Source organism: Symphodus melops, assembly GCF_947650265.1.
Source record: "Symphodus melops genome assembly, chromosome: 1".
Taxonomy (NCBI): Eukaryota; Metazoa; Chordata; class Actinopteri; order Labriformes; family Labridae; genus Symphodus; species Symphodus melops.
In genome coordinates, this window is record NC_136691.1 from 46,273,682 (window position 1) to 46,299,957 (window position 26,276).

The following is a 26,276-nucleotide window of genomic DNA, read 5'->3' on the forward strand; positions in this document are numbered from 1 at the left end:
CACAAATTAGACTCAAGACTAAAAGAAAACCACTCCTCTTCTTGAGTATATACAATTTAAATGTTTCAAATATTTGCAAGTACATTTTCTAGTATTTTTTTTTTCCAGCAATATCATCTTACATTTTTAAACAGCGCCCTCAACTGCATTTTTTCAGTAACTGCACATTTATTTGTGACAGCAGTGGCACTCTGATACAGCTCGGTGGTGCATTTTCCAGCTAGTTCGCTTTCTCTTTTTTTTTTCCTTCTGATCTTTTTTTCATCTGTGTGTTAAAGTGGAAGTTACTCATCCTGCAGAATCTGGAGTATATTCCATGCACACAGTGTGTGCCAGGCATTTCTTAGAGGAATAATTTACCAGCCGTACCGTTACACAGCTAATAGGCTTCACTGCAGATCTTTTTCTGCTTGTTATATCCCTGCAGTTTGCTGCCCCCCCCCCCCCACCCGCCCCCCACCCACCCTCTTCAAAATCCAGCCTGAACCTGTATGTGTGAGTTTGAAACCACAGTGTTGTCTCATCAACTGCAATATTTCCACAGCGCTGTCCACATCAGGAATAAACTGGATCTGTGAGCACACGCCTGGCAATAAGATCATAACAACACGCTCGAGTTGACAAATATTATTCTTAAATGGATGCAGTGTCCTGTCTGGCACAAAGCCACATGAGTCGGCAACTGCATGTTTTAAAAATGAGAATGTTCTTGTTCTTTTTTTATCCAACTTAAGTACGGAAAGTACCGGTGCTTAATATTTAGTTTTTTGCACCCTTTTCATTTTTATTGATGCAGAAATTCTCTTGTTTTACGTCTGAAGCATACGCGTGTGTCTGAGCAGCTGGTTCAAAGGTGCAGCAGCATCACTACAACCTCACTGAAGATTTAAAAAAAAAAAAAAACCCCAAGGCCACACACTGGCCACTTTATCCTTCCCCACGCAGGACATTCACTTCTGGCTAATGGATGTTTGATGTGCTCCTGTACACTGCAGTCCTCTCATTCACCACAAAGTGTCTCTGTGCTCACGTATGTGCTTCTACACCTGCTTCTCCTGCATGAACTTGTTTCCCCTTCTTTTCTCTGCATCGTTCTGAGTTAATTCTTTTTGCGCGCTTCCTTTTTTTGTGACTGAATTCAATTGAAACCAAACTAGACAACCACAAGCACTTATTGCACAGACAGTCTCCACAAGAGCAGATTTGTTTTTCGTATGATTAAATAAAACCATTCTTCATTGATTAACATCATTTTTTTTCCCCAGACATGCAGTTTTAAGTGGATAACATAAGCATATTAGCAGAATGGAAAGTGCCCTCATGATTATTTAAACAGATGAAGCTGATTGTTGATGAGTGCATCTTATAAACAATATTGCAAGTGATTTTACAGGCATATAGACCCAAACTTATCTTAACCCCAACAAACCGGCTGTTAATAAAAATAGTTTGGCTTTCATTCATTTTTTCCCTCTAGCCCCGAATATTCCCTATCCTTTGAGATCTTAAATTTTGCAGCTGCTCTAATCCCGGTCCATCAGATAATTTGATGTGCTTCCTGCAGGCTGAACTCAGAGTGCCGTGTGCAATGAACGCGAATTGTATTATATATTTCCTAAATGCATTACTGATGGTCGTTCAGCTCATGAGGGCCGCTCTGGCTACATTAGAAATAAACTGAATTGGACTGTAGATCATGATCATAAACAGGAGATGAGCAGTATTAACACGTATTCACATCCAACTGCATTCGATTCATGACCTGGCAAAAACAATTTACATTGAAAGAAACACACCCATCCATGCATTGTAGCCTTTCTCATACAACTGCTGTGTGTGCAATTCCTTCGACTTGCTATGTTCTCAGACAATAAGCAACCATGGGGGTGGCATGCTGTCCCAGTTAACTGTTGGGAGGGGGAGATATTGTTAAAAAATGTTAAATCTCTGTCATGTTCTCCCCAATTTGCATGTTTAATTAAGGTGCTCCATTTTCTTTTATATTCCAAATGCATGCAGGACGGATAAAAATAATGTGATCTGAGTATGTTTATTCAGCTAAATTTTTTATAATGAATATTTCGGTGACTTTAAGTGATTTGGTGGGTATTTTGTGTAATTTGTACTGCTTGTGTTGTTATTTAACTTTATGTCACTCCTGCTTTCCTGATTAAACATTATCAGTGGTTTAGAAAACTTTGAAGAAATGATAGAGGCAAACTTCTGCCATAAATCAGTGACACCATATTTTAACTCTTCTTTTAAAAAAAAAAAAGTACAATAGAGAATATATTGTGTTTGTTGTTGTTGCCCATGGGTCTGTCATCACTCTCATTGTCTGGTACACTCGAAACACCTTGACATCATTGTAATAGCCTATAAATGTGCAACTTTGCTTTTACCTTAGCTGCAGCAAATATGGACAGTTTTTCCACTTTATGGTGAATGTAGTGTAACAGTCGGTATTGAAAAAGTGTAAATGTCAGGATGGATCCCTTTTTATTAAGCCTGTGAGACGAGAGTTGACCTGCCACTAAACTAATTTCGGTGGAAATTAACTAACAGATCTCATGTAAGAGCAGGTGTCCCTGGTTTGTCTGTTTCAGGTGTGTTCATGCAAAACAGCTCCATATGCGTATGTGTTTTTTAACCTTCTCATTTGCCTTTACCACTACATTACTCTGGTGATCCTTGTCTGTAGTCAAACAATAGTTGAGAGATACTGAATAATGGGTGCCATAGGAAGGACTATGAAGGCAATTGTTTCTATGAAGCATCTAGAAACCATAGAAACAGGTAGGCCTATCGAGCGAGGCAAGAGGATCACTGACAGGCACGTTGGCCTGATCAGAAGGACTCGCGGATCAATACCTTCTACAATCTCAGTTATGTAAGCCATTTGGGAGCCCGTTGGGTTGGCCGACTCGTTGACGTTTCATTGTGACGACGCGTGAATCTCGTGGACGCACTGGGATCTTACATCTCCATCAGGGATGAAGGAGCGCTCGATTAGCTCGAGACAGGCTTCAGCTTGCCTCAGTGTATCTGAGGAGCGTGTGATGCGGCAGGCAGGGAGACTCTCTCTCTCCATCCTCGCGCAACACCACTGAGTCGGGGATGCGGTTTTTCGGCGGCGGCGGCGGCGGTCGCTGAGTGAGCCCGTTCTGACAGCAGCAGGAGGACGGAAAAGAAGAAGGAGGAGGAGGAGGAGGAGGAAAAAAATATCGGCCGCTCTCTGCTGGAGGTAGCGCGCCCGGGAGGCGGAGAGGTAGGCATGGCAGGGGCTAAGCTGACGCCCTCACCCTCGGAGATCGACCCCGACGTCAAAACCGAGGTGCAGAAAACCCCCGAGCCAACCTGGGTCAACCCCTCCAACCCTCTCCGGACCATGGGCTCTTTCGGGAGCGATGCCGGCCAAAGGTAGCTGCCGCAAAGTCGCATGCTTCTGAATGCAACGCGCTCGCACGCACGCACGCAGCATCTTCGAGATGACAGGATGCTGCGAGCGCATGGTGCATAAAGTCCTCCTGATAACTTCGATCGTAATTATAGGGCAAAAGTTGCTCCGTGATAATATTCAATCACCATTAAGCCTGTTCACCGGTGGATTGTGACATAATCGTTCATCCACCAGGTGGTACATGGGCTATTTTCCTCACTGGGGTTAATTATAAACACAAGCCTGTACCTCTTTATGGCTCAATTTTATGACTGATTGAATGATTTAAAACGCCTCAATCATGTTTCTAACAGCCTCACTGGGATTCTGTTAATGTCTGCAGTAGCCTATATAGTGATTACATAATTCACTGAATGCTGCATTCCCATTACAATTTTATGAATCCTGGTGTTCTGATTGAGTCGGAAAAATCTTATTATAGGCTTCCTCTGCTGAATAAAAAAACATGTACTGATGGATGTATTAAAAATGCAAACCACAAGGGCTTGTGTTGACATACCTTCATATTCAACTATAGAGAGCACATATGTTATCTTAGCACATGTCTGAACCACTCAGCAGACTGTGCATGCAGACGTCCACCTGTCAGGACACCCTGCTATCATTTGGTAGACAAATAAGATTGTGGTTTGTGTGCAATGGGCTGATCCAGTGCTGTAACAACAGAGCGAGACTAAATGTCTTTTTTTCCACTCAGTGAGACAAAAGATCTTGAAAAATGCAGAACTGCTGCCATTAAAGCTCAGATTGGCACTCTTGCGGGCAGGTTATTCGAGGTTAGTTTGGCTGGAGACAGACAGGTTGAGCTTGTTTGGCGGCGTTTAAGAGACCACTGCACCGCCAATATGCTTCTGCTGCAGTTAGTGTGTTCTGGCGCTTCGGTATTTACAGTGCACATTTTTCTTGTCAATATTTCTATTCAGGGCACTGATAATTTCAAGGCATGTGAACGGATGTGCAAAATCTGCTAACCCTTCACTGAAACATTAAATATCCAGTATTGAGTAATATGATTCACTTTAAATTCATATTTGTTCAACAAAGGCAACCCAATTTGCATTGGGAGAAGAAAAACATAGAAACACACCCCTTCAAAATAAAATTTGTGTATTTTCCAAATAGTAAAGATCATTACGGGATCAGGAATATTAGATTGTCTCTTACTCTATGTTATTACCCTATGCTCTGTTCTGTGAGCTGAGCTCTATTTTAACGTTGAGAAATTACTGCACTCTGCCTCCTTTACAAGAACTAAAATGTCCAATCAGTAATAGAAACCCACTGATAAAACCTTCATCCCCAATACCTAGGCACTTTAAAGTATGTTAAATAGACTTAGACATTCAGTCCTCTATGATCAGCACATACACACACACACACACACACACACACACACACACTGCACAGATTTCCTTTGGTACGTCTCTAGGTTAGCAGCTTTGTTTTAGTTGCTGAGGTATTCATGTGTGTGTGGAGGATTCTTAATGCTGGAGATCCAAACATTAATTGATGATGGTGATGATCTTGATTTGTTGATGTTTTTATATAATAATTTTTTCAACAAATGCAATGTGGTGAACTCTGAAATATTTTCACTATGCTTAGGTGTAGCTTTAGTTGTGTAGCCAAACGCTCTAAACTTTCTGAAATGTTTCACGATAATAGTCAGAGGTTCAAGAAGCTGGACCTTGTGAGTTAAACACTTTGCAACCAGTTGCCCCTAGTGAAAGTTAAAATACTCCAGGACAGTTGTCCCCTGGTCAGTATTTGAGTAAATGCATATGGCAATATATTTTCTGTTTTTCCCCCTCCTTTTTTGAAGTCAATAGTTATTTGGCCTTTGACCCTCTTTGCCTTTTTTACAAAGCTCAGCTGAAGAGAGACATGCATCAAAGCGTTGTGGTCGGAATCGAACCCACAGCCGCTGTGGTGAGGTTCATGGGGTACATAATTGGGAACTTTACATAACCACACGGTTATAAGTGCACACTGTGTGTTTTATTTCTAATTGTCTGTACGATAAATCTTTCTCTGTGGCAGTTATTGGAGAATGATGATTATGCCGTATGATACAGACGGTAAAAACTGATGGAGATAATAAAGCTCCCCTTGTATTGCTGATCAGGGTTTGAAAAGATCTCGCAACAAGACAATATTTCTGATTGAGGTGAAAACTGTTTGCGATATCAGAACATAGACGATGGAATAGAAAAACAACAACACTAAAAGACAAAACATGGATAATATGCAATCAGTGAAATAATTTACAGTATGATTTATAAAACGTGAAAAAATTGACCTGTGTTGATTGTCCTTGTGGGACTTTCAATTGATTAGGAGACTATTTTTCCAGTCATATGTGTTCGTCTTCGTGTTATAAGGATAAGGATAATCTTTATTGATCCCCCAAAGGGGGAAATTTGGGTGTCACAACAGCGCCAAGAAACGGTAAAACAGGAAATATAAACAGCATCAAATAGCAAAAAGAAAAAAAGAACAGCTATGAGCCAGTTTACATTCATTAAATATAGGGGTTAAAAAAAATACAATAGACTTAAATAATACAAGGCATCAACACTATGTACACTTTTGCTCGTAGAAAGACAGAAACACACAGTGTGTAACATTAATGATAAAATGATTATAGCACAGAGTCATGTGGTGATGCTGTTAAACAGTCTGACTGCAGATGGGATGAATGACCTGTGGTAGCGCTCAGTCTTGCAAGGTGGGTGTCTCAGTCTGCTGCTGAAGGAGCTGCTCAGAGACCCCACAGTGTCGTGCAGGGGGTGAGAGGGATTGTCCATGATGGATGTCAGCTTCACCAACATCCTCCTCTCAGCTACTTCCTCTACAGAGTCCAGAGGACAGTCCAGGACCGAACCGGCCCTCCTGACCAGTCTGTTCAGTCCCTTCCTGTCTCTCTCTGTGCTCCCACCTCCCCAGCAGACCACTGCATAGAAAAGTGCAGAAGCCACCACAGAGTCATAAAACGTCTGTAACAGAGTCCTGCACACTCCAAAGGACCTCAGTCTTCTCAGCAGATGCAGTCGACTTTGGCCCCTCTTGTACACCAGTTGGTGTTGTGTGACCAGAAGAGTTTATTGTTGAGGTGAACGCCCAGGTACTTGTATGACTCCACAATCTCAATGTCCAGACCCTGGATGTTCACTGGTGCAGTCTGGCGTGACTTCCTGCTGAAGTCTATCACCATCTCCTTAGTCTTGCTGGCATTGAGCTGAAGGTGGTTGAGCTCGCTCCAGTCGACAAAGTCCATGATGACCTGCCTGTACTCCTGCTCGCTTCCCTCAGACACACACCCCACAATGGCTGTGTCATCGGAGAACTTCTGCAGGTGGCAGCTCCCAGAGTTGTAGCAGAAGTCCGAGGTGTACAGGGTGAAGAGAAAGGGGGAGAGTACTGTACCCTGTGGGGCCCCTGTGCTGCAGACCATCACGTCAGACTCACAGTCCTGAAGCCTCACGTACTGCGGTCTGTTGGACAGGTAGTCAGTCGTCCATGCAGCCAGGTGACAGGTATTGAAAATAGTGTTAAAACATTGTCTCGTTCTTGTGAATCGTTCTCGTGTATCGTCTCCTCACTCGAGCTGAGTTTATTGTCACACCCCCAGATGCTAATTTCTTATTTGTTGTAGGTATGACTGCAGATCTGTTGGAGTGATCAATATCTGAATCAGCTGACTACTACGAAGCAGAGAGGAAGAGCAGATGCCAATAAAGTTTTTTTATTTATTGTAAATGATTGCCTGCATTTAAAGCCACAGTGTATGGAAATAGCAATCCTATGAATCATATCTGTCAAAAGATAATGCATCAGTTGGCCAGTTTCCCTCCTCAACCAGCTTTGGACCACTCTCTGCAATAAGTTCTTCCACATTAAATGGATGAATAAATGCTTGGCTTGGAACGTCCAACTTCACCGCTTCAGAAATGGTTATTTTACTGAGCCGCTGTGCGTTCCCTGCAGACTGACAGGATGTCGGAATTCAGAGAGCTTCCCAGGTTGTGAAATACTATCAGCGTGGGATTTGTGTCTAAACTGGCTAGGTAATGAAAGGATAAAATGAGTGACAAAATCAATAATCTGGCCTATAAAGAATGTATCTATTTCTGCATAATTTACAGCACCTGGGGAATCCCTTCGATTTGTGGGTCTATTGGTTTCCCTGCAGTATCTTACACAGTATCTTAGTACTGGCAGTAGTACAGTAAATAGACTAAACAAGACTTGGAGGATCTTCAGTAACAGAGGGATTGGCCATCTTTTAAACACAGGATGTGGTCAAAACAGATACAGTAGCACAGATTTATTTTTGGCTAAACACCACATTGCTTCTCTGTGAAAAATCTGTTTAGGAAATCTGAAAATGAATCTGAAATGTTGAGCCTAGTTGGAACTCAAAGTCATGTTCTTATAAATGACTGCTACAGTTTTGTATTGCTCAAGAGGAGTGTTCTACTGGATACTGGCCAGCAGAGAGCAATTTGGTAAAAGCAGAATTTTGACTGACTGATATGCAGCGTAGACTTTCTGCCATTTGACGTTTCAGCAGCACTGAGCCCTCTAAAGAGCTTAAATCTGTCAGTCCAATGCCATCATGCTTTTCAAGCAAATATGCAAAGTCGTGACACTTGTTACATCTTCTGTTTCTCAATGTAAAAGTTTTAGTAGAGTAAGCGACACTAAGGTAAAGCAAAAAATATGTAACCTTGGCGGCATTTTCTCCAGTGTTTAAATGCTCCTTTTATGCATGGACACATTTTTTTTTTATTTATATATATTTTTTTAGATATTTCTGTTTCTGCACTTATCCTTTAATTGACCATTACGGATTAACAAACTGGGACGCAGAGGGAGATATCTGGAAACCAAAATCCTGGGCAGGATATGAAGCTAGGCTATAATAGGTACATGATCTGTGCTGTAGCAAACGAGACATTACATCAAGAAGAGGATTAGTGCAGGTGAACAATGAAGAATCCCTGCAGGAAAAAGGTTACTTTAACACCATTTGTTGAAATCAGAATAGAGAATATCAGCTATAGTCAACTTTTTTTGTTGATCTGCATAGAAAGAAAAGAGCACCGTTGAATATGTTTTATGTATGCTCGATGTTAGCTTGTGATCTATGCCAACATGGGAACTGTTTCAATTACAGTATGTTCTTTTTTTTGTTTTGTTTTTTTAATCAATTCAATTGCAAATTCCTCTGTGCACTTACATGAGCACAATATAGCCTCTCTCTCCTCCCACTCTCCTCTGATCAACCCGCGAACACTTTGATGCAGTTTACCCCCTCAAATTAGACAAATGATGTATTTAAGACGATAACACATTAGACTGTATACTCTTTACATTAACTTCAATGTATTCCATGGGGAAACATTTGCTGTGAATATTCTGCTTGGTCTTAATTTCAATGTTAAAGGCTTCCTCCTAATAAACTACAAGCTGCCTTTCCTTGTAGATCTTCATTAAGTTGCAGAAGCTAAATGAGATTTCCCTTCGGTGTTAGCAGCAGCAGCGGTCTGTTGGGAAATAAGAGAAAGTAACGGTCACGATTTCTCTTTCATTAAATGATAAGATTAATGGCGAAGCAGCTCACTGGAGTCAGCTAATAAGATGTATTATTGTGCTCTTCTAGTTTAAATCTTAAAGAGTGTATCCTGTCTTTATAGTGAGATGTTGAGCTTTGTTTGGTTGCTCTCCAAAACATCAAGTGTGTGTTGTTCATACCTCAAAAATATTTTTACCTCTGGTGTTTTTTTTCTTTCTTCTTTTTCTTTTTTTTGTTTCAGGCTCCAGCTGAATTCTTCTTCATGTTACTCTGCTCCCTAATTACACTGTGGTGGTAAACAGTTGTACGACACATCCATTTTTTTACAGCACAGAAAAAGTAAAAGTATGCATCTTCCTCCCCTTTGTCTATTGTTTATTTATAGCGCCCTGCTTTCGCATAGCAATTACGCTTTCATTTAGCTTTAAGTGTCACGAGGTTTAATGAGGGGTTTCTAATGTAGCCCTTGGGTTAAATTACACGTTGTCCATCTGTTTTTATTAAACCAGGAGGATGACATCTCTCAGCAGTTGATTGGAGAGTTGAAAATAATGAGCACCGTGGTCGTTATTTAGCTTCTCAAATCATCAGTGAACACTATCAGCTCTATTCTGGGCCAACAAAAAAAACAACTCACAACCTTGGCTGAGCTGTTCAGGGTGCAGACAATTAAAATCTGAATTACTTTTCAGGAAAGCAAGGACAAATCTGATTGGATGACAGTGCGTTATGCAGAACTCTCTGGAATGCCAGAATCATCAAATCTTAAGACTGTCAGATGAAATGTATTCTATCAATAACATTGCACGTGCTCAGGACATGGACAGGGAATGGCTATACTATAATATCCATCATAGTGAAACACAATACAGTAAAATTCTACTGAGAAACTTAGGCCCTGTGTCCACCTAGCGTATTTTCCGGGCAGAAAAGTGCTGGCTGCGCTGGCTCGGAAGCGCTTGCATGAATTGGCATACGTTCAGTGACATCAAATTTGAATTCTGTCCTCACTTTGGGCACTGAGAGGCAAAAAGAAAGACTAGTGCTCGTACCATACTATTTGTTTCAAACATGCTTTTTTTTCCATCTTTCCATTATGTTTACGTTATTCGGAATCACCTGTTTAGGTGTAACTAAGGGAGTTAGAACTGCTAACTGGCACAAAGGTCCTGTTGCCATGGTTACCTGCAGTTTCACGAACCTGCAGGCGGATTTAGAACTGATAGTTTGCTGTTGACCAGAACCAAGTGTGAGGTGTTCTATTATAATATTTTAGGGACCCTTTTCATTCAGATACAGGTCTGTGAGGAAGGTAACGTAAAGTATGTAGGTGTGGAGGATGTTGTCCACCAGTGTATAGACACATGCTTTAACATATATATAATTTAATATTTACATCCTAGAGCCAAGGGTGTGATCAGAATTATGATGCTAAGGGCAGGATCGTTTTGTATTATTGTTTTTTTCATTTGGTTGTTTGCAACAGGAATTCTGCTTTTAGTGCTGCTTCCTAACCAGGTGTTAAGTTACCCTGTGAGACTCGTCATATTTTTGGCAAGTAGAACTTGAGCTGTCTGTGTGACATGTGAGGAACAGTATGGGAGCTGTAGTGCATGAAGAAATGTTGGCAAGCTTCCTGCCGCAGGTTAACAGATGGAAAACTACAAATCCCATTTGCCCTTGAAATTGCTGCAGAGATGGAATACGCGAGTGTATGTGTGTGAGGCCATCCCACTTTCAGTCAGTCCGTCAGGCACTTCTCACTGACAGCAAATTGAAAGCATACTTCGGGTCATTCTGTACTTGTTGGATAAGTTGCTCAGCTCACACGCCGGATTCCCGACCGGCTGCAGAGAGGTGAGGCTCATTGTTGGATGTGACTTAGTGTTATTGAAATAAGGCATGAAGGGCAGAGTGATGCTCGCTGCATGGATATGATTTGGTTTATGATGAACTAAAGGCAGAAAACAGAGTCAGTGTGTTGACTGTATCTGTTGAAAGTTTATGGATCTTAAGGGCACATCTGTTTATCTTTGCTTTTCTTCTGCTAAAGCTCTTAGCATCCAGATAGCATCTTTATTGCTCATTAAGCTGGTTGTAAAATAGCCACTAAATGGGCTGTTAGCAGAGAAGCGGATATGGTTGATATGTACAGTATCCCTCATTAGCAGACTAAATATTGCCTAATCACTTTATTTCACCTCTGAGCAAGCTTTACAGTTTCAAAGCTTTAAAATAACAAATGCCGCCTGACATTCACACTTCAATATAGATCACTGTTGGCTGTTATTTCATTGAATGTGTTTTCAAAAATATCAGATGTACCGACATGATTTTCAATTCAGACATGACACTCTTTATTAAACAGTCACTGAACTTTGTGAAATCAATAAATTACTTTCATTAATGTTCAAGAAAATTTGTAAATGTATCACCTATAAACTTCTTTAATGTGAATACTTCCTGTTTGTTTGCACCTCTAATTCCATGAATTATTTTTGGAAAAACACAAACCTTGCGTGTGTTTTAGTCCGTACGTTTTATTTCCACAGAAACAACAATCTGATTCTTCAACAAATTTTGGACATTTTAAGATAAAGGAACTAATCAAATAATACCAGAATAAGAATCATACTTTCTCACAGTCCTTCTCTAATGAATAAAAAAACGTTATATTAATTATTTTACAAAACAAAAGTTTTTAATCCCGTTTGTGTTAGGTTTGGAAGATGGTCTCTTGTCAAGGTTTCACTAAAAGTAGTAGTGGATTCCCACAGCTGGTGATTTGATTGGGTCCTGGGGACCACAACATCCCACTTTGCTTTGCTGTTGTAATGCCAAAAAGCTCATGATGAATTACTGACAATGGTACAGGTCGTCTCCTGTGACCCAGCTGCTTCCTGGGTTTAATGGACACTCCATTAGTACATTTCAAATGGCGTTAATGGGATGACAATGCTGGTTGTGTCAGGAGCATTTCAGTAATTCCCAAATGTCAAATAATGACCTTTTAACAACACGTTCGCTCAGGTATTTTCTTCTATTCTGACAGACATCAAATGAAAAGACTGAGATACCAATCAATAATCACAAAAATATTTGTATTGATCTGCTTCGGCTGAAATGTACATTTTTAGATTTGCTGTGCATTGGTTTATTGCACTTATACTCAAATTATAAAACCTCTAAGAAAACAAACCAAAGGCCGGAATGGCATGACATGGTATTTGTATTTAAATAAAACATTAACCATTGTTGTCTTTGAATAATCGAATAATCACTGTTTCTCTGTCAAGACTAAATGTCAATAACAGACAATTTTTTGAGAATAGTTCAAAGCTTTTTGAATATTTTCCTTTTGTCTGAAGGGATAAGGGACATTTGACCTTTGATGCTTTTACCACAGCAGACTTTTGACCTGTCGTAGTAGCATAAATGTAACTGACAACAAGCTGAGAAATGTTATCATTAAAAAGCTCAGTAAAACGTGGTTGAGATAATGCAGCGTTTAAATGTGGAATGTTTTTAATCAGCTGATTTTATTCATGTAAAATACACAGAGGAAAGCTACAACTATAAGGTTTATTCATCCTAAACTTGCAGAATATTTTCACATAAAATCAAATCTGTTTGCTAAAGCTAGGTATCTATTTTAAGGGAAGAAATGGCCGGATTATACATGTAAAGCCTTTAGTCTTGAGGATGGTTTGAGGGTGCATGTTTTTTTTTTCTTCAATTAAACAGGCAGATGTTGTTTAATAAATAGTGATGCTGTGTGCATTAGTCAGCAGCTGGCCATTGTTCCACTTAGTTCAACTCCAGCTGGTGGCATGAACGATGAATGAAAGTATGTTTTGAAAATTAGATTTTTAGGACGTTTTGAATCCATTAAGAATCAGAGAAACTAATAATTAGATTACTTATGTGATCTTGTTTTCCCCACACCCATTAAATGACAGTCATGAAGACTCTTTTTTATTAGTGGAATCCATCTGGCATGGTACTCAGCCTCCTGAACTACTGTATAGTATAGAAAGAGAATGCACCAAACAATTTACATTATTAGTCACACCTGTGCTCTTAGTTAAACATTGTCTGGTTTTACCTGCTGCTGTCCTATTACCTGGTTAATTTATAAACGTGTCTTCAAAGAAAACATTTATTTGATTTCTTGACTTGTGCGAACTCTGCTTAAGCTTCGGTTTCCAAAAAGGAGTCATAGCTTTAGGGTGCACTTGTCAATTTGCTCTGCATCAAAACGAACCGTGTATGTAACTTTTGACCCCCAGCCCATTACAATTGTCTATTTGTCAGTCATTGCGATCAATACCTGGGTATGTCTCTCTGTCTGTCAGTTCCCTCAGTGTTTTCTTCCTGGTCATTTCAATATGTGACTGACCAAGAGGATGTGTCTCCTGATCCCCTGTGGTTTGCATTGAGTGTCCCATCTGTTTGTTAGTCGACTGAAGCGCTCTCTGTGATTATCTTTGGTTATGTTTTTTTTTTTTTTTCAGTTCTTTGCATGTCAGCTGTTTATTTAAAGCCAATAATTACTTGTTGTCTTTACATCAAGCTGAGATATTGCAATTTTCCTGTGTTAATGTCACTATTTATTTCTATGAAGAGTCCTTACAGTGACATCTTTATTTGAAAAGACCCTTACGCTGTGCAGTAGGAAGCAGTTGCTCAAACAATGGATCTGACACAACCGTCTGAGACATTAAGTATTTTTAACACCAATGTTTTGTGTAAATTCCAAACTTTGACTGACCTTTTCCCAAAGAAATCTACAATTCATGGCATCAGATCCAATCTTTGAAATTCCTGCTGCTCAGAGGGTTGTTTAATCTCTCCGAAGGTTATCAAGTGGGTTGCCTTTTGTCTCAAGATGCAACTGAATGCAAGTCATTTGCATTGGCATCCTGAGTGGCTTCTTTTCCACTTTGTCCATTTTCCTTCCTTTTCCCGCTATCCTGTTTCCCACTCTCTCCTAACCTTTGCCTATCTGTGTCCATGTGTGCTGCGTCCAGGTATCAAGAGGAGTACAGTATGGACTCAACCAATGCCCAGTAAGTCCCTGGTAGCATCATGCTTGCATGGCATGGATTGTGTCTGAAATGGAAACGTGCACAGGACTGTTGGGGGAAAAAAGTTTGCAAGCACTGAATCACACATGTATCATATACTATGGGTTATGCGTAGACTGGATGTGGACATAATGCATTGAGCGTGTCTGAAGGTTATACTAAATTACCAGTACCTACAGAAAGCACTGTCTGTTGAGGTAATGACGAAGAATGCAGAAAATAAAACCTTTATTTATGGCTTCCTTTTCAACATTTGTCCCAGCAAAGATACAAAGAATTCTGATCTGCTCAGTTTTACCCAGATTTATTGTCATTTGACCAAACCACAGGAAATGGTGAAAAGGCAGCCTTTTTTTATTGTTATCACATAATAGGTGTATTATCTGTCTCTTGACTGATTGTTTGCCCGAGTATTCACTCTGTCAGTGTCGTCAATTTGTAAGATCAGGGCTTGAAGCATTCCTGTGAGCAGAGATAACAGGCTCTGAAATCATTATGTTTCATGGTGAAATAGGTGTTAATAACACCAACGTGTCAGTTGTTTGTTCTGTCCTGACTGTGTCTGTGCATGCTGCTGATTCACTGATCACAAGAATATCTATTGCACTGTTGTGTAATACCTTTAGATTCAATTCAGGTTTAAATTGTCTTCACTTTGGCAATTGGGAATCCTCTTCAACACCCACGCTGTTAAGAGGTGGGGACAAAGGTTATGAAATATAGAGGATAAACCAGTCATTCAAGGTGAATATTGAATTTTTGGTGAATTTCTTGAAGTAATTCTCTCTTTTTGACCCTTTTTTAGCGAAAATGTTTTACTGAACTAAATGGCTCAGTGTGTGCTTCACCCTATTGGTGCCCAACTGCAGCAAATAACTCGGTGTTACTTGTTTTGCAAAGGCACCAGAAAACATCATTCATCATTGTAACAGAGCACATTTTGCTTTCTGTACCAAATTAATGTCTGACATTGATGTATGGCTGAAGTGGGCTGCCCATGAGCTTTGGAAGTATTAGAAACAAAGACAGTCCTACAGCTGTTCAGACGCAATGGATTTAACCATCAGTGTGGACATAAGGCCACTCTTCCTTCCTTCAGAGACTGAGATTTGGGTTCATGACAGGTAGGGACGTCACCTGTCAATAAAACACTACCAATTCCAATTTTGCAATGAGCCTATGTGATTTCAGTTTGTGATTGGCTGAGATACTTATCACCTAAGAGCATGAAATGTTATCTGTGTAAACCACCAACTTCTGAAAGGCAAACAAAAGGGCTTCAGCTGTAGGACCTGTGCGTGCGTGCGTGCGTGCTTCCCGCAGCTTTTGGGTATTTGTCTATGATTTGCTTGTTTGTGACAGTAACAAAGCTAAATACATAAATAAAGCTATGAATAATGACATAAATAAAACATGACTGAAATTTGTCTCATGAGCCAAAAACAAACCTCTTGAATCTGTTATGTATCCTTTATCTAACATTTAACAAAGGAACAGCCCAGAGGTTTTGCCTTTTTTTTTATTACAGTCTGACAGTCCCTACAGTAGCTTCTCTAAACATTACATTGTCAGTACTTGCCAGTCATTTTTCAGCATCAGAGGTCTCACCACTCAGCTGTGGTGGGCTGCAGCTTAAGTGTCGTGTTCAATGGGTCTGTACAGTATCTTTGTTGGAAAGTCGATTGTGATCCACAGGGACATGCTAAGTGGAGAGCTATAAGCTTATGCTGACATGCAAGTCCTACCTTCACCACTGTTATTGACTTTAGCAGGGATGATATTAACCCTGCACACTAACACAAACATGCAGTGGATTCAGAAGTATTTAATCTGTATGAGGATATTCATGTAGCTTTCCACATTCTTAAAGAGAATTGGCATTGTCAGCATTATAACACGTGATCAGTGATCACTTGATTTTTTGGTTCACACATATCAGCCAAACCCTAAAAGTCAGACACAACACTTTTTGTCTTGTGGTTGAAAGCTTGTGGTTCACCTGTTTTCATATATATCAGAGGAAGTGACATAAGCTCAGCGTCAAAGATATTATGGGCACCGTGTTGTGCAGAAAACCACAACGTTCTGTGTCAGTCATTGCATGTTCTTCTCAGTATGGACGAGCCTGATGCAGAGACATGGTAGGTAGCAGGTTTTAGAACAAAATCATCCTTGTACATATCAGTAACAACAGAGTGAATATACAGTATGTACAGTGCAATATTGAAAGTAAAGGTTGACCATTTTCTGTAACTTAATTTGAAATAAATGTTGTGTTCTTTTATGAAGGCTCTATGTGTTTGACCTTGGTTTTCAAATGCTGATTTCCTGTTGTCGTCTTTTCAAATGGCATTTACTGTATGTGATCATAGTAAAGCGACAGCTTCTCAGGGTCTTGCGCAGAGAAATAGATGGGATGGGAGCACTTTTAGTGAAGGGATACTGTGGTGACACATTTTCTTAAAAGTTAATAGTTGAGCATTTTTAGGGCATTTCACGTGTGCGAGCTTGTAAAGAACATAGATACACAATTAAGGTTTTCCCCGCCCCCTTTTTTTCTCCAAGTGTTTCACTTTTACCCACAAAGTTTCCATTCATACATTTAGACCCGAGTTTACAGCATCAATTTGACCCACCAGCTTGTTTATCATTCTTTAAAAAAGCTTTATGAAGCATTGAAAGTGTATGAAGAAGTGTTGGTCATTCCTGCCATCTATACGCTGATAACGGACTCGTTTTGGACGACAGGGTAAAAGTTTAAGATTCTACTTTTAATTGTCCATTGTTGTGTACATATGAACAGAAAGTATAAAGTAAACATTGTGCTGTATGGAGAACAGCTGAAAACTACTGATTGCAACAATGAACTCATTGAAAAATGTTCACTGTGCAGTGCAGTAAATAAACTGTTTCGAGCTTCTGATCTTTTATTTTAAGACAATGATGTTGCCCCCCGCTGGTGGTCATTAGCATGAATACAGTTTTAACACAATCCTGCTCTGGCTGCACATATGAAAACAAGATGTGTAAAAACTCATTTAATCACTTTATTTCAATATGCATTTTTCTTTTGTTTTTATTGTTTGTTTGTTTTTTTTCCCATAAAACAACCCTCCATGCCAAACTTGTCGTTACAATATTTAGATTTACAAACTGAGGAATACACCCGAGTTATAAACCTGACCTTTATTTTGGTATTAAACATTAGATTCTTGATGAAATGAGCTTCCATTTTGTTGTATATAAAACAATACTGTTTGACATTCAGGGGAGAATCATCCCACCACCATTTACACTGAATGTACTGCAGAGGGGAGAATCACCAGTTTCATTACAGCAAGTTCCTATTAAATTGTCTCAAAGCAGTTGTTTATCTGATCATTTTATAATCTCGGTACCATTTCTCTTTGAGAAATCGCTGCATGTCAAAGATAAGGCCCATGCCCTGCAGCTATTTCGCTGTTACTTGCTGCTGCCACTTGATTTGTCACCTTAACAAACAAGAACATTGTCTCACATTTCTTCTGAAACTTTCACCCGAAGTATAATTTCTGTTTTTGTTCAGACATTTTCTCAGACAGAGTAAATTTAACTTCAACTGCCTCTTTCTGGACTTTACTATTTATACTTTGAGGCCCAGTATGTTGGGAATTGTCTTAATAAAAGACCACGATGGTGACTTGAACCAATCTGTCTGACTCCAAAGCACTGTTTGTTTGGCCTCAATACTTACTGTGGCGTTAAAGCTGTTGTGAAACAATTTCCCATAAAAAAAGTGTCTGTTGACAATCCTGTTTCTCATTCAGCCACCCTCCTCTCAGTCTTTAAAGTTTTGAGTGTCCTGGGTGGGTTTGTCAGTTTGTGGATTTGACACTTTGATATTTTCCACAAGTCCAGTTTGTTATTTGACTATACATCTCAGTTCTCCCGGCAGTGTAGTAAGCACATCACGTACACGTGAAGAACAGCCTTGACACTCCCACAAATGCATCAGCTTGTAGTGTATGGAAGCCTCAGTGGACCAGAAATGACCTGCACATGCTCTTTAACGTTGATATTGTCTGGAGACCGCTTCCTCGTCAATTATGGGCATTATCCTCACAGGTAATAACAGAAACATTTCTCTCTTAAGGTTCCTTCCATCAATATCCATTTAACAAAGCCCTTTCACAGCTTCGTGTCTGACCTGAAGCCCATTCATTCTACTTCTGCACAGTAATGAGTCCATTGGACAAGTATCTTACTCATGAGAAGTTTGACATGCAGCTTGCTGAGCAGAAGCAAAGGATAACAAACACTTTTGAATATTCAAGTCCGAGTGGAATATTTTTAGAGTTTCAGCAGCTTCTGTATCACACACTGAGGGTGGTGCACGGTAAAATGTTCTATTTTAAACTATGTGCTGTGTCAGACAGAGTGCAGAGCAATACCGAGAGAATAAAAACAGAAAAAGAATATTCAGGCTTTAAAGGGAAAGACTGTTGTCACACTCTTTGATAAGACAGGATGATCATGTGCTGGTCTGTGTCATGATGATTCTTTAGCCTGAAGCCTAGATGTTATCTCAACGACAGCCCGTTCAGCAGTTTAACGTATGCTACCTGATTGGTCAGAGATCAACATGGCTGATATCTTTCACCCTTGTTGCTATGCCAACACGTGTGATCATTTCTTAATTAAGTCAAGGGTACTTTATGTTCACAATGCTGACTTTGGGGCAGCCAGATGTGCACAGTACATTGGCTCCCACAAGTCATGCTGTAATGCGATAACACAGGAGATGATTGCTGCTTTGAGCTTGCATGAGTTCCTGTATTTATTCACATAGATGTTCTATTTTCCAATGTCTCTCAGTTTCTCCCTGTGTGCTGTGCCTGCCGTTTAGAAAATGTTGACATTGTGTGTGTTCATGGTGTGTGTGTGTGTGTGTGTGTGTGTGTGTGTGTGTGTGTTTGTAACACAAGTGTTAGCGCTGGTCATTCCCATCAGATGTAATCCCTTTCGTGTCCCTCTCCCTTTTTTCCCACTAATTACTCTCCTCTGATCCTGAACTTGTAATTGTCTCTCTGTCACACATTCTGAAGTTCTGCTATGTATACAAAAGGCTCGACATACCATGTACACTTGTTAGTGCAGGACAGTCAGTCCGGCTGTATCTATTGTGACCATGTGCTAACATTCCTGGCTCATGCCTGACCAACTATCTCTAAACTTTCGGGGCTCTTTTCAGGGTTAAGAATTACCAACCTGCTGTAAATGTTTCTGTGATAATCAAAATATTGAAAAATAAGAATGTCCTTAAATTGCTGGGGTGGTTTTCAAGAGCTGCTGAGGAAAAGAGGGTGAGTACTTAAAGTTATTGCAGTGAGTTCATAGATAGCGGTTGTCAGATTTGGGAAGCGTGCTTTTTGTGACTTTTGTCTGTGTGACTTAGTTAAGAGGTATTAATGTGCAGTATCAGACATACAGAGAATCTTCATCCTGTACGTTAAAAGTGCACATTTACAGCTACAGTGTTTTCAATTGAAATGGACAGATTGAGTCAAGTGATATATTTTTATAATGCTTCAGCAATTTTAGGACTGTAAAAATGGACAGTAAAACCAGCAAGGGACAATAAACGGAAGAAGCATTTCTTATAAACAGGGTTTTGTTAGTTTTTTATTGTTTGGATTTATATCGCTGATCAAAAATTTTAAACTGAGACTTTAAGATCTAAATCCATGCTACCAGGGTAGTTTCAGCAGTGATTTGAGCAGAAAGCTAACATCAGCATGCTGATGTGAGGAATCTTGAAATGAAGTTTCATTGAAAGAGCCGATTCAGATGTAAAAGTAAATAGTATTTTTCAAGTTTTTTGTAAACAAATAAAAAAAAAAATATATCTATAATTCAAGGTGCTTGATTGGTTGATTCACTAGAAAAACATTGTTTTTAGGGGTTCTTAATGATAAGAGGTCTTCCTGTTGTCAAATGAAGTGAGAGTTACTAAAGTGGCAACAATGCTGACATCACAGATCCTAGAGCCATGCTTGCTGCTTGCTGCTAAAATGTTGAGGTTGCACATATGGATCAACCAGTATGAATATGAAAACACCTCAAACCGAGCTCAAAGTCAGCGTTTGTTTCATAGTTACTGTTTATTTTAAGTAAATGTGATGCAGTACAGAGCCAACCGAACAGGGGACGTGTCCTGGTCCAAATACTTGAAGGTAGACTCTGCAGATGTGTCATCTTTAGGTCAGATGAGCGGGGGGAAACCTCACATCAGATTATTATTAGGAAAAACGGACATGTGGTTGTTATATGTCAATACAAACACAATGCTCAGTAGGCTTTTTTTAGTAGTCATGTAAAAATAAGACAATAAGAATTGTATTACTCTGTTTGCTTTGGAGTCACGTTTCAGGTTTTGCTGTGCCGTGTGTCCTATTAAACGTGATTACAGCTACTTGTACTCCAGCTGGGTAAACATGAAGCCTGCGGAGCTGTTGTCCATGTCAAAACAACAGGCAGTGTTTGATCGCCTGATGTGTCGCTATTAGTCTTTATGACAGTCCTTCTGCTTCTCTAGTTGATATATCAACCAATACAATGTTTATATGGTCACATGGTTGGTGCCTATAGATGAGCGTTTCGTGATGTGTCGATGTGCGTGTGGCCGCAGCTAATTCCATGTACTGGAAACAACACGGGAGTGAACATGTAATGCCTTGAAAGCTGTCTCCATGGCAATACAGCCGGAAGAGGGAGGGGGGGGATTGCAGGAAAATGGTGCATATGCTCATGTTCTTTATCCCACCTACGCGCTTTATCTACACATACATTTTTCTTACAGGACTCGGCTCCTGTAATTGCCCTCTTGCTCTCGTCTCCTTTCTCTCCTTGCACCCTGTACTCATCTTGTCAGACAAGGTAGAAGCTCTAAGACCACCACCACCACCACAACACCATCATTATCTCCATTTTCCATGCTCATTAGTGACAACAAGCTCTCCACATTACACAAGGCGTTAACAGGTGTATCTCATCTAATACACCAGCAGTCGGAACATCACTCGTTCTTAAGTGACACTTTGTTGCTAAAGCCAATTGTCCATTTCCTCTCCAAACTGGATGAGAAAACAGTGCCGTTTGTTTTGAGGTTCTGTCGTTTGAAAACAAAGACGTGATCAGTTGTTAATTCCCACTTTGTGTTAGTCCTCAGTGGCTGTCCGTTCATGTTCTCATTTATTAATGTGAACAAAAATATTCCAAACCAACGGGATACAATTTGACCGACTAATTGGAAACAGTTTTACACAGTATGCTCTTTTGTTCCTAAATGTTCATGGAACATATGACAAGTGAACAGAAAATGTTTGAAGTTGTTCAACTCAGGTTTATGTCTCAGGAGAACAATTGAAATGTTTCCCTCAGTTTAAACTCTGACGTATCTCTGCAGTCTGCATGCGCACCATTGAGCCAATAAAAAATTAGTCTTTACTTATTGAATAACCTGCATAATTCAACTCACACTAGAGCAGAAAGAGACCTGCGTCTGTAGAGCTTTCCTCTGCACAGAACATAGAGGAGCAGAGCATGCTTTGTCGCCTATTTTAGAAATCTTCACTTAACGCGGTTATGACATGATTAACATTACCACGAGGCGAGGGGGCTCAGTCTCTAACTGCCTTTCAAGCAGAGAGGCAAGTAAAAGGGCCCAATGAAGACAAAGAAAGTGTTTGAATGATTATTTTATTCCAGTTAGTAACTAAAACTAGATTCCAATCCAATATAAACTTAAGTATCTGTCGGTTTTTAAGTGCAGACTTTAGTGCGGTTTTGAGTTGCAAAAATCTAAACTAGTATTTTTTTTAACTAAGACTTGAAATTGTTTACATATTGAAAGATGCAGTACATTTCAAGAATGTCACATGACAACAGATAGTTCTGCACACTAAAGCAGGATGTCAGACACCTTTATACTGTTTGTGGAGCCACTAAAATGTATGTACAGTATGTAAAGTAGGGATTTGGACCAGAAAATATATATCATAATTCTAGCAAGGCTGATTACTTTTTTCTTTCTTTCTTTCTTTCTTTTGCTGCTGTCAAATAGCTTTAAAGATCAACCTCTTAAATGTGCGGTTGCGTTCTATTCAATATTTGCATGACTTCACTTGCCTCTCTGTTGACTGAGTCCCAAGCCAGAAAATGTGTAAAACCAAAGACAGAAACAAGAGTAAGACTCACACAGATGGGTACGGAAAATCCTGAGACAGTTGGGCATGGCACCTCTCAGCAAAGCCGACATGATCAGGAAGAAAACCTGGCATGTTTGCTTGGGATTGTGAGCTGTGGATTGGTTTTTGTATTAAGTATTATCGGCAGTATTACACATGTACATGAGGATCAGCTCAGATACACTGCAGAGCCTGTGTTTTAATATGTGCCCATCTGTCTTTTGAACTGTGATTGTAACAAATGAAGGTCTTACCTCCAGACCCTTATGTGCTCAGACCCTTATGTGCTCAGGCATACAGATACTTGACAGTGGAATCAAAATGTTGCTTTTTGGTGGTTTTGGTTTTTTGGTATCACAACAATATGTCCAGGTGTTGACAAATATATTGATGAGTTTTCACTTTTACACATGTTTTGAATATTTTGAACATCTTTTTATTGCCTTGAAGGTTTTTTTTTCCCTCAAAGTTGTGTATATCTTTATATGTCCTTATGTAATCATCCCTAAAACATGGGTATTATACTGGAACATGCTTTAAAAAATTTAACTTCAAGCCTGAACGCTTTGTCTCACACCTGATTATAAAGAGACTTTTTTTTCCCCCTGGTGTTTTCTTGTGTTCGTATTCGTCGGTCGACGGCTCCCTGTGCATGCTCACCTTTTTACGATCTCACTGACACCTGTCACCCTTCCCCGCAGGGTGCAGGTGGAATTCTACGTCAATGAAAACACCTTCAAGGAGAGGCTGAAGCTTTTCTTTATCAAAAACCAAAGGTCAAGTAAGTACAGCTGCCGGGGGAACATCACACCATCATCCTCTTGTCTCATAACGGTTAGAGGCTTGCTGCTACAGTAGACTTGCTCAAAGCTAAATGAACATATAAAAGCATAAAGTAGGAAATTGCGGGCAGTGATGACGCATATCCAATTTCTTTCTCAGTTGGAGGTTTCATTATTACATTTGCTGCCTCATTGTGAAGCTCTGTTTATGGGTGACACAGCAAAGGACTGAAGAGTATGGCTCATTAGCTGGTGCCTATAGAGGAGAGGAGATGAGACTGGCAATGCAACTATATCTCATGGTGCTGCTTAGTCTTTTGGTTAATGAGTGTGGAAGTCTTTCATTTGTAACTAGCTATAAAAATGTTGATGTCTTTGATACGAGAATATGTTTGTGATATAGCCACGGCGCTGAGATTGGCTCTGCCTTCATTCCCCTAACCTGTCCTTTTCGCTGAGCCCTCACAGTCTTTGACATAAAAGTCTAAGAAAATGTCACGCTTGGCTTTAGGGGACCTTCCATCCCCACTGCCATTTGTTTGTCCAGTTTCAAATCATTTTAACATCGACGCTGGCTTCATCTGATGAGGTCGTGTCACCAGTGATGAGCTGCTCCAAGGTTTGATTGGACATAGAGAATACAATCAGCACCACCCTCTGGCTAGCCAGCATGTCTGCAGCCAAGTTTTTGTTCTGCATATTTGATGCTGTATGCTTATCAGAACATCCTGATTCCACAAATGTTTTCCTTTATCCCTCTTGGCTTATTCTGCTCAATCCCGTCACTCATTTATGTTTGTTTTTTTATTCTGCTTCCTCATGTTAGGAGCCTATGAATGGGCCGTGTGTTGTTTAGTGTTAATCTTTGCGGATTTGAAACGTACGCATCAGAAGAAATCAGATGTGACAGTTTGCTAGAGCAGCATGGAACTGCATCTGACACGCCTCAGGGCTTTGACAAATAACAAGCCTCTTTAGGCCTTTAACAAACGGAGTATTATGCAACTTTAACAACAGGCAATGAAAATAACAAATTTGAAGAAGTGTCTGCATCTATCGTCAGCAGGAGATATGGATCACAGCAGTGGTCCGGAGGGTGTCTCACTAATGTTGTTGTGAAACAGGAAACAATTTCAAGTGAGGCTACAATAGCAGCAAGACAACACAGCGTTAGAGACAGAAGGGAACTTAGGATGGCAGACACGTGCCTGAAGGTCTGAGATAATTATCAGAGAAATTAGTATCTGATCAGATCACCAGAGACCTAAACAGACACCACCTCAAAAAGTGAACTTTCGAGGTTAATTCATTCATTTTTGTCGGCCCACAGGCCTGAGAATCCGTCTGTTCAACTTCTCACTGAAGATTCTCACCTGTGCCCTCTACATCCTGAGAGTCAGCCTGGACGACCCAGAGGAACCCAACTACAAGCCCTGGTGAGAATGTGACTCTCATCATTTCCCATCCTGATTACCATTTATCCTCTATTTAAGATTCCACGTTGTCAGTACAGTCGACTGTTATTACATAATGTGTTGTTGTCATTGCTACATTCTGGCCTCAGGTCAAAAATGTGAATATTGAGAAGTGTTTTGTTTTTGTGTTTCATTATTATTGTTCATTGCTTCTTATATTGTCTAACTTTTCTCCTACTCATTTTAAACCATCAAGATGACTTGGGGAGAGCATGAATATATTCCCATTGGTCTGTTCATAGAGCAGCTATGTAAAACATATCTAAGAAATCACATTTTACTACCAAAACTAAAAACTTAAAATGTATTCCAAACATCTCAGCCACTACCATGGCTTGTTGGTAAACTTTGTCTTCAGATGGAGTTTTATCTGTTCTATCTCTATTTTAAAGCGGTTTCATTTACTGACAATGACATGAGCAACACAGCCCACTTGTTCCCTCTGTGTATTCTTGTGGAAGTAAAATCTTCCTCATAATGCTCACTGCCAGTGACTTTCAAACACACGCAGAGTTTATTTTTCGAAAGGCACAATATCAACTGATGGAAATCTTTCCCGCTGGGCAATGTTTCACACTCCTCTATTTGTCACTGTTTTTCTTAATAGCTCAATATGTGGGAACAGCAGTTGGAGTAATACGACAGGCTCGTCACAAATCAACTGGTAAGTTTGGATCAGTCAAGAAACGGTTTCTGATTTGGAGCGTAAGCGTGTTCGTTTATCAGTTGGACCTCCACGCAGAGGCACTGGAGTGAGAGGAAACTTTCTCATGGGTTTTTGCAGGGAGTTGATTTTCTGGGTGCACAGACGGGTTCCGGTATGGGCGATCCAGGTGAGAGCAAAGTGCACATAAATCAAATCCAACTGCATGGACTGAATATCAAAGCAGGTTTAAACACGCTCCCAGCAGTTTGTTAGATAAAAGCAATGCCGAGCAGAGGAGTTCCTCTGTGAAGGTTTAGCAGCCGGAGGAGATGAGTTTGCAGTTTCTCGGTTCATTAATCTCTTTCTCCCCTCTGCTCCAGGTGTCAGTGGCCTTAATCAGTTTCTTGGAGACCATGCTTATCACATATCTCAGCTACAAGGTGAGGAACAGCGCTCAGATTCTCTCTTTAATCTATGCCGATGTCCAACAGCAGTCAGATCACACTACAGCACATCTCGTTTGTTCTCTTGTGTTGGTCGACAGCTTTAGTGCCAAGGTGCCAGTCGAATATCTATCTCGCCAGGACTTCAGCTTCCAATTTTAGACTCAAACATCAAACACTCTGCCAGTGAAACAAGTTACATAAACAGATTTTGCAGGGATAGAATATGCAGATGGCTTATTTCTTGCCCTTTAAAAACAGTTTTATAAGGCGTCTTGATTAGACGACCTACATTTTCAAAGTGCCGCACTGTGTAAACTGACAGAATACAACCTACTGTAATACAACAAAGAGTCACACAAAACCTCTGTGATGCAGTGACAGCACCCTTGGGTTATTTCAAACTTTACCAAAGTGCTGGAAGGCTTCTGAATTACACAATGTTTTGTGTGTACTTGTTTTTTCTTTGTAATAAGAGTTAAAAAAAAAAAAGCAATCCAAGTTTTCACCTCAGTGCTTTTCATTTAAAAATGCACACTTACCCGAGGGATTCAGGAATATTGAACGAACCTGCACTACC

The 26,276-nt window shown here is 40.1% G+C and overlaps 1 protein-coding gene across 23 annotated transcripts in view; it reads left to right on the plus strand.

Moving 5' to 3' along the window:
- Positions 1-26,276, plus strand: part of kcnt1b (potassium sodium-activated channel subfamily T member 1b) — a 69,756-nt gene that overhangs the window by 15,841 nt on the left and 27,639 nt on the right. For 13 of the 23 annotated variants that reach the window (XM_079357178.1, XM_079357197.1, XM_079357198.1 and 10 more), the window contains exons 4-9: positions 14,069-14,107; positions 23,052-23,131; positions 24,463-24,568; positions 25,215-25,271; positions 25,392-25,440; positions 25,634-25,693. In XM_079357178.1, coding sequence (XP_079213304.1) covers positions 14,069-14,107; positions 23,052-23,131; positions 24,463-24,568; positions 25,215-25,271; positions 25,392-25,440; positions 25,634-25,693 — 391 coding nt within the window. Of the gene's footprint in view, positions 1-2,320; positions 3,421-14,068; positions 14,108-23,051; positions 23,132-24,462; positions 24,569-25,214; positions 25,272-25,391; positions 25,441-25,633; positions 25,694-26,276 lie in introns of those variants that run through there. The other 10 variants (XM_079357195.1, XM_079357184.1, XM_079357188.1 and 7 more) reach the window with 4 other exon arrangements.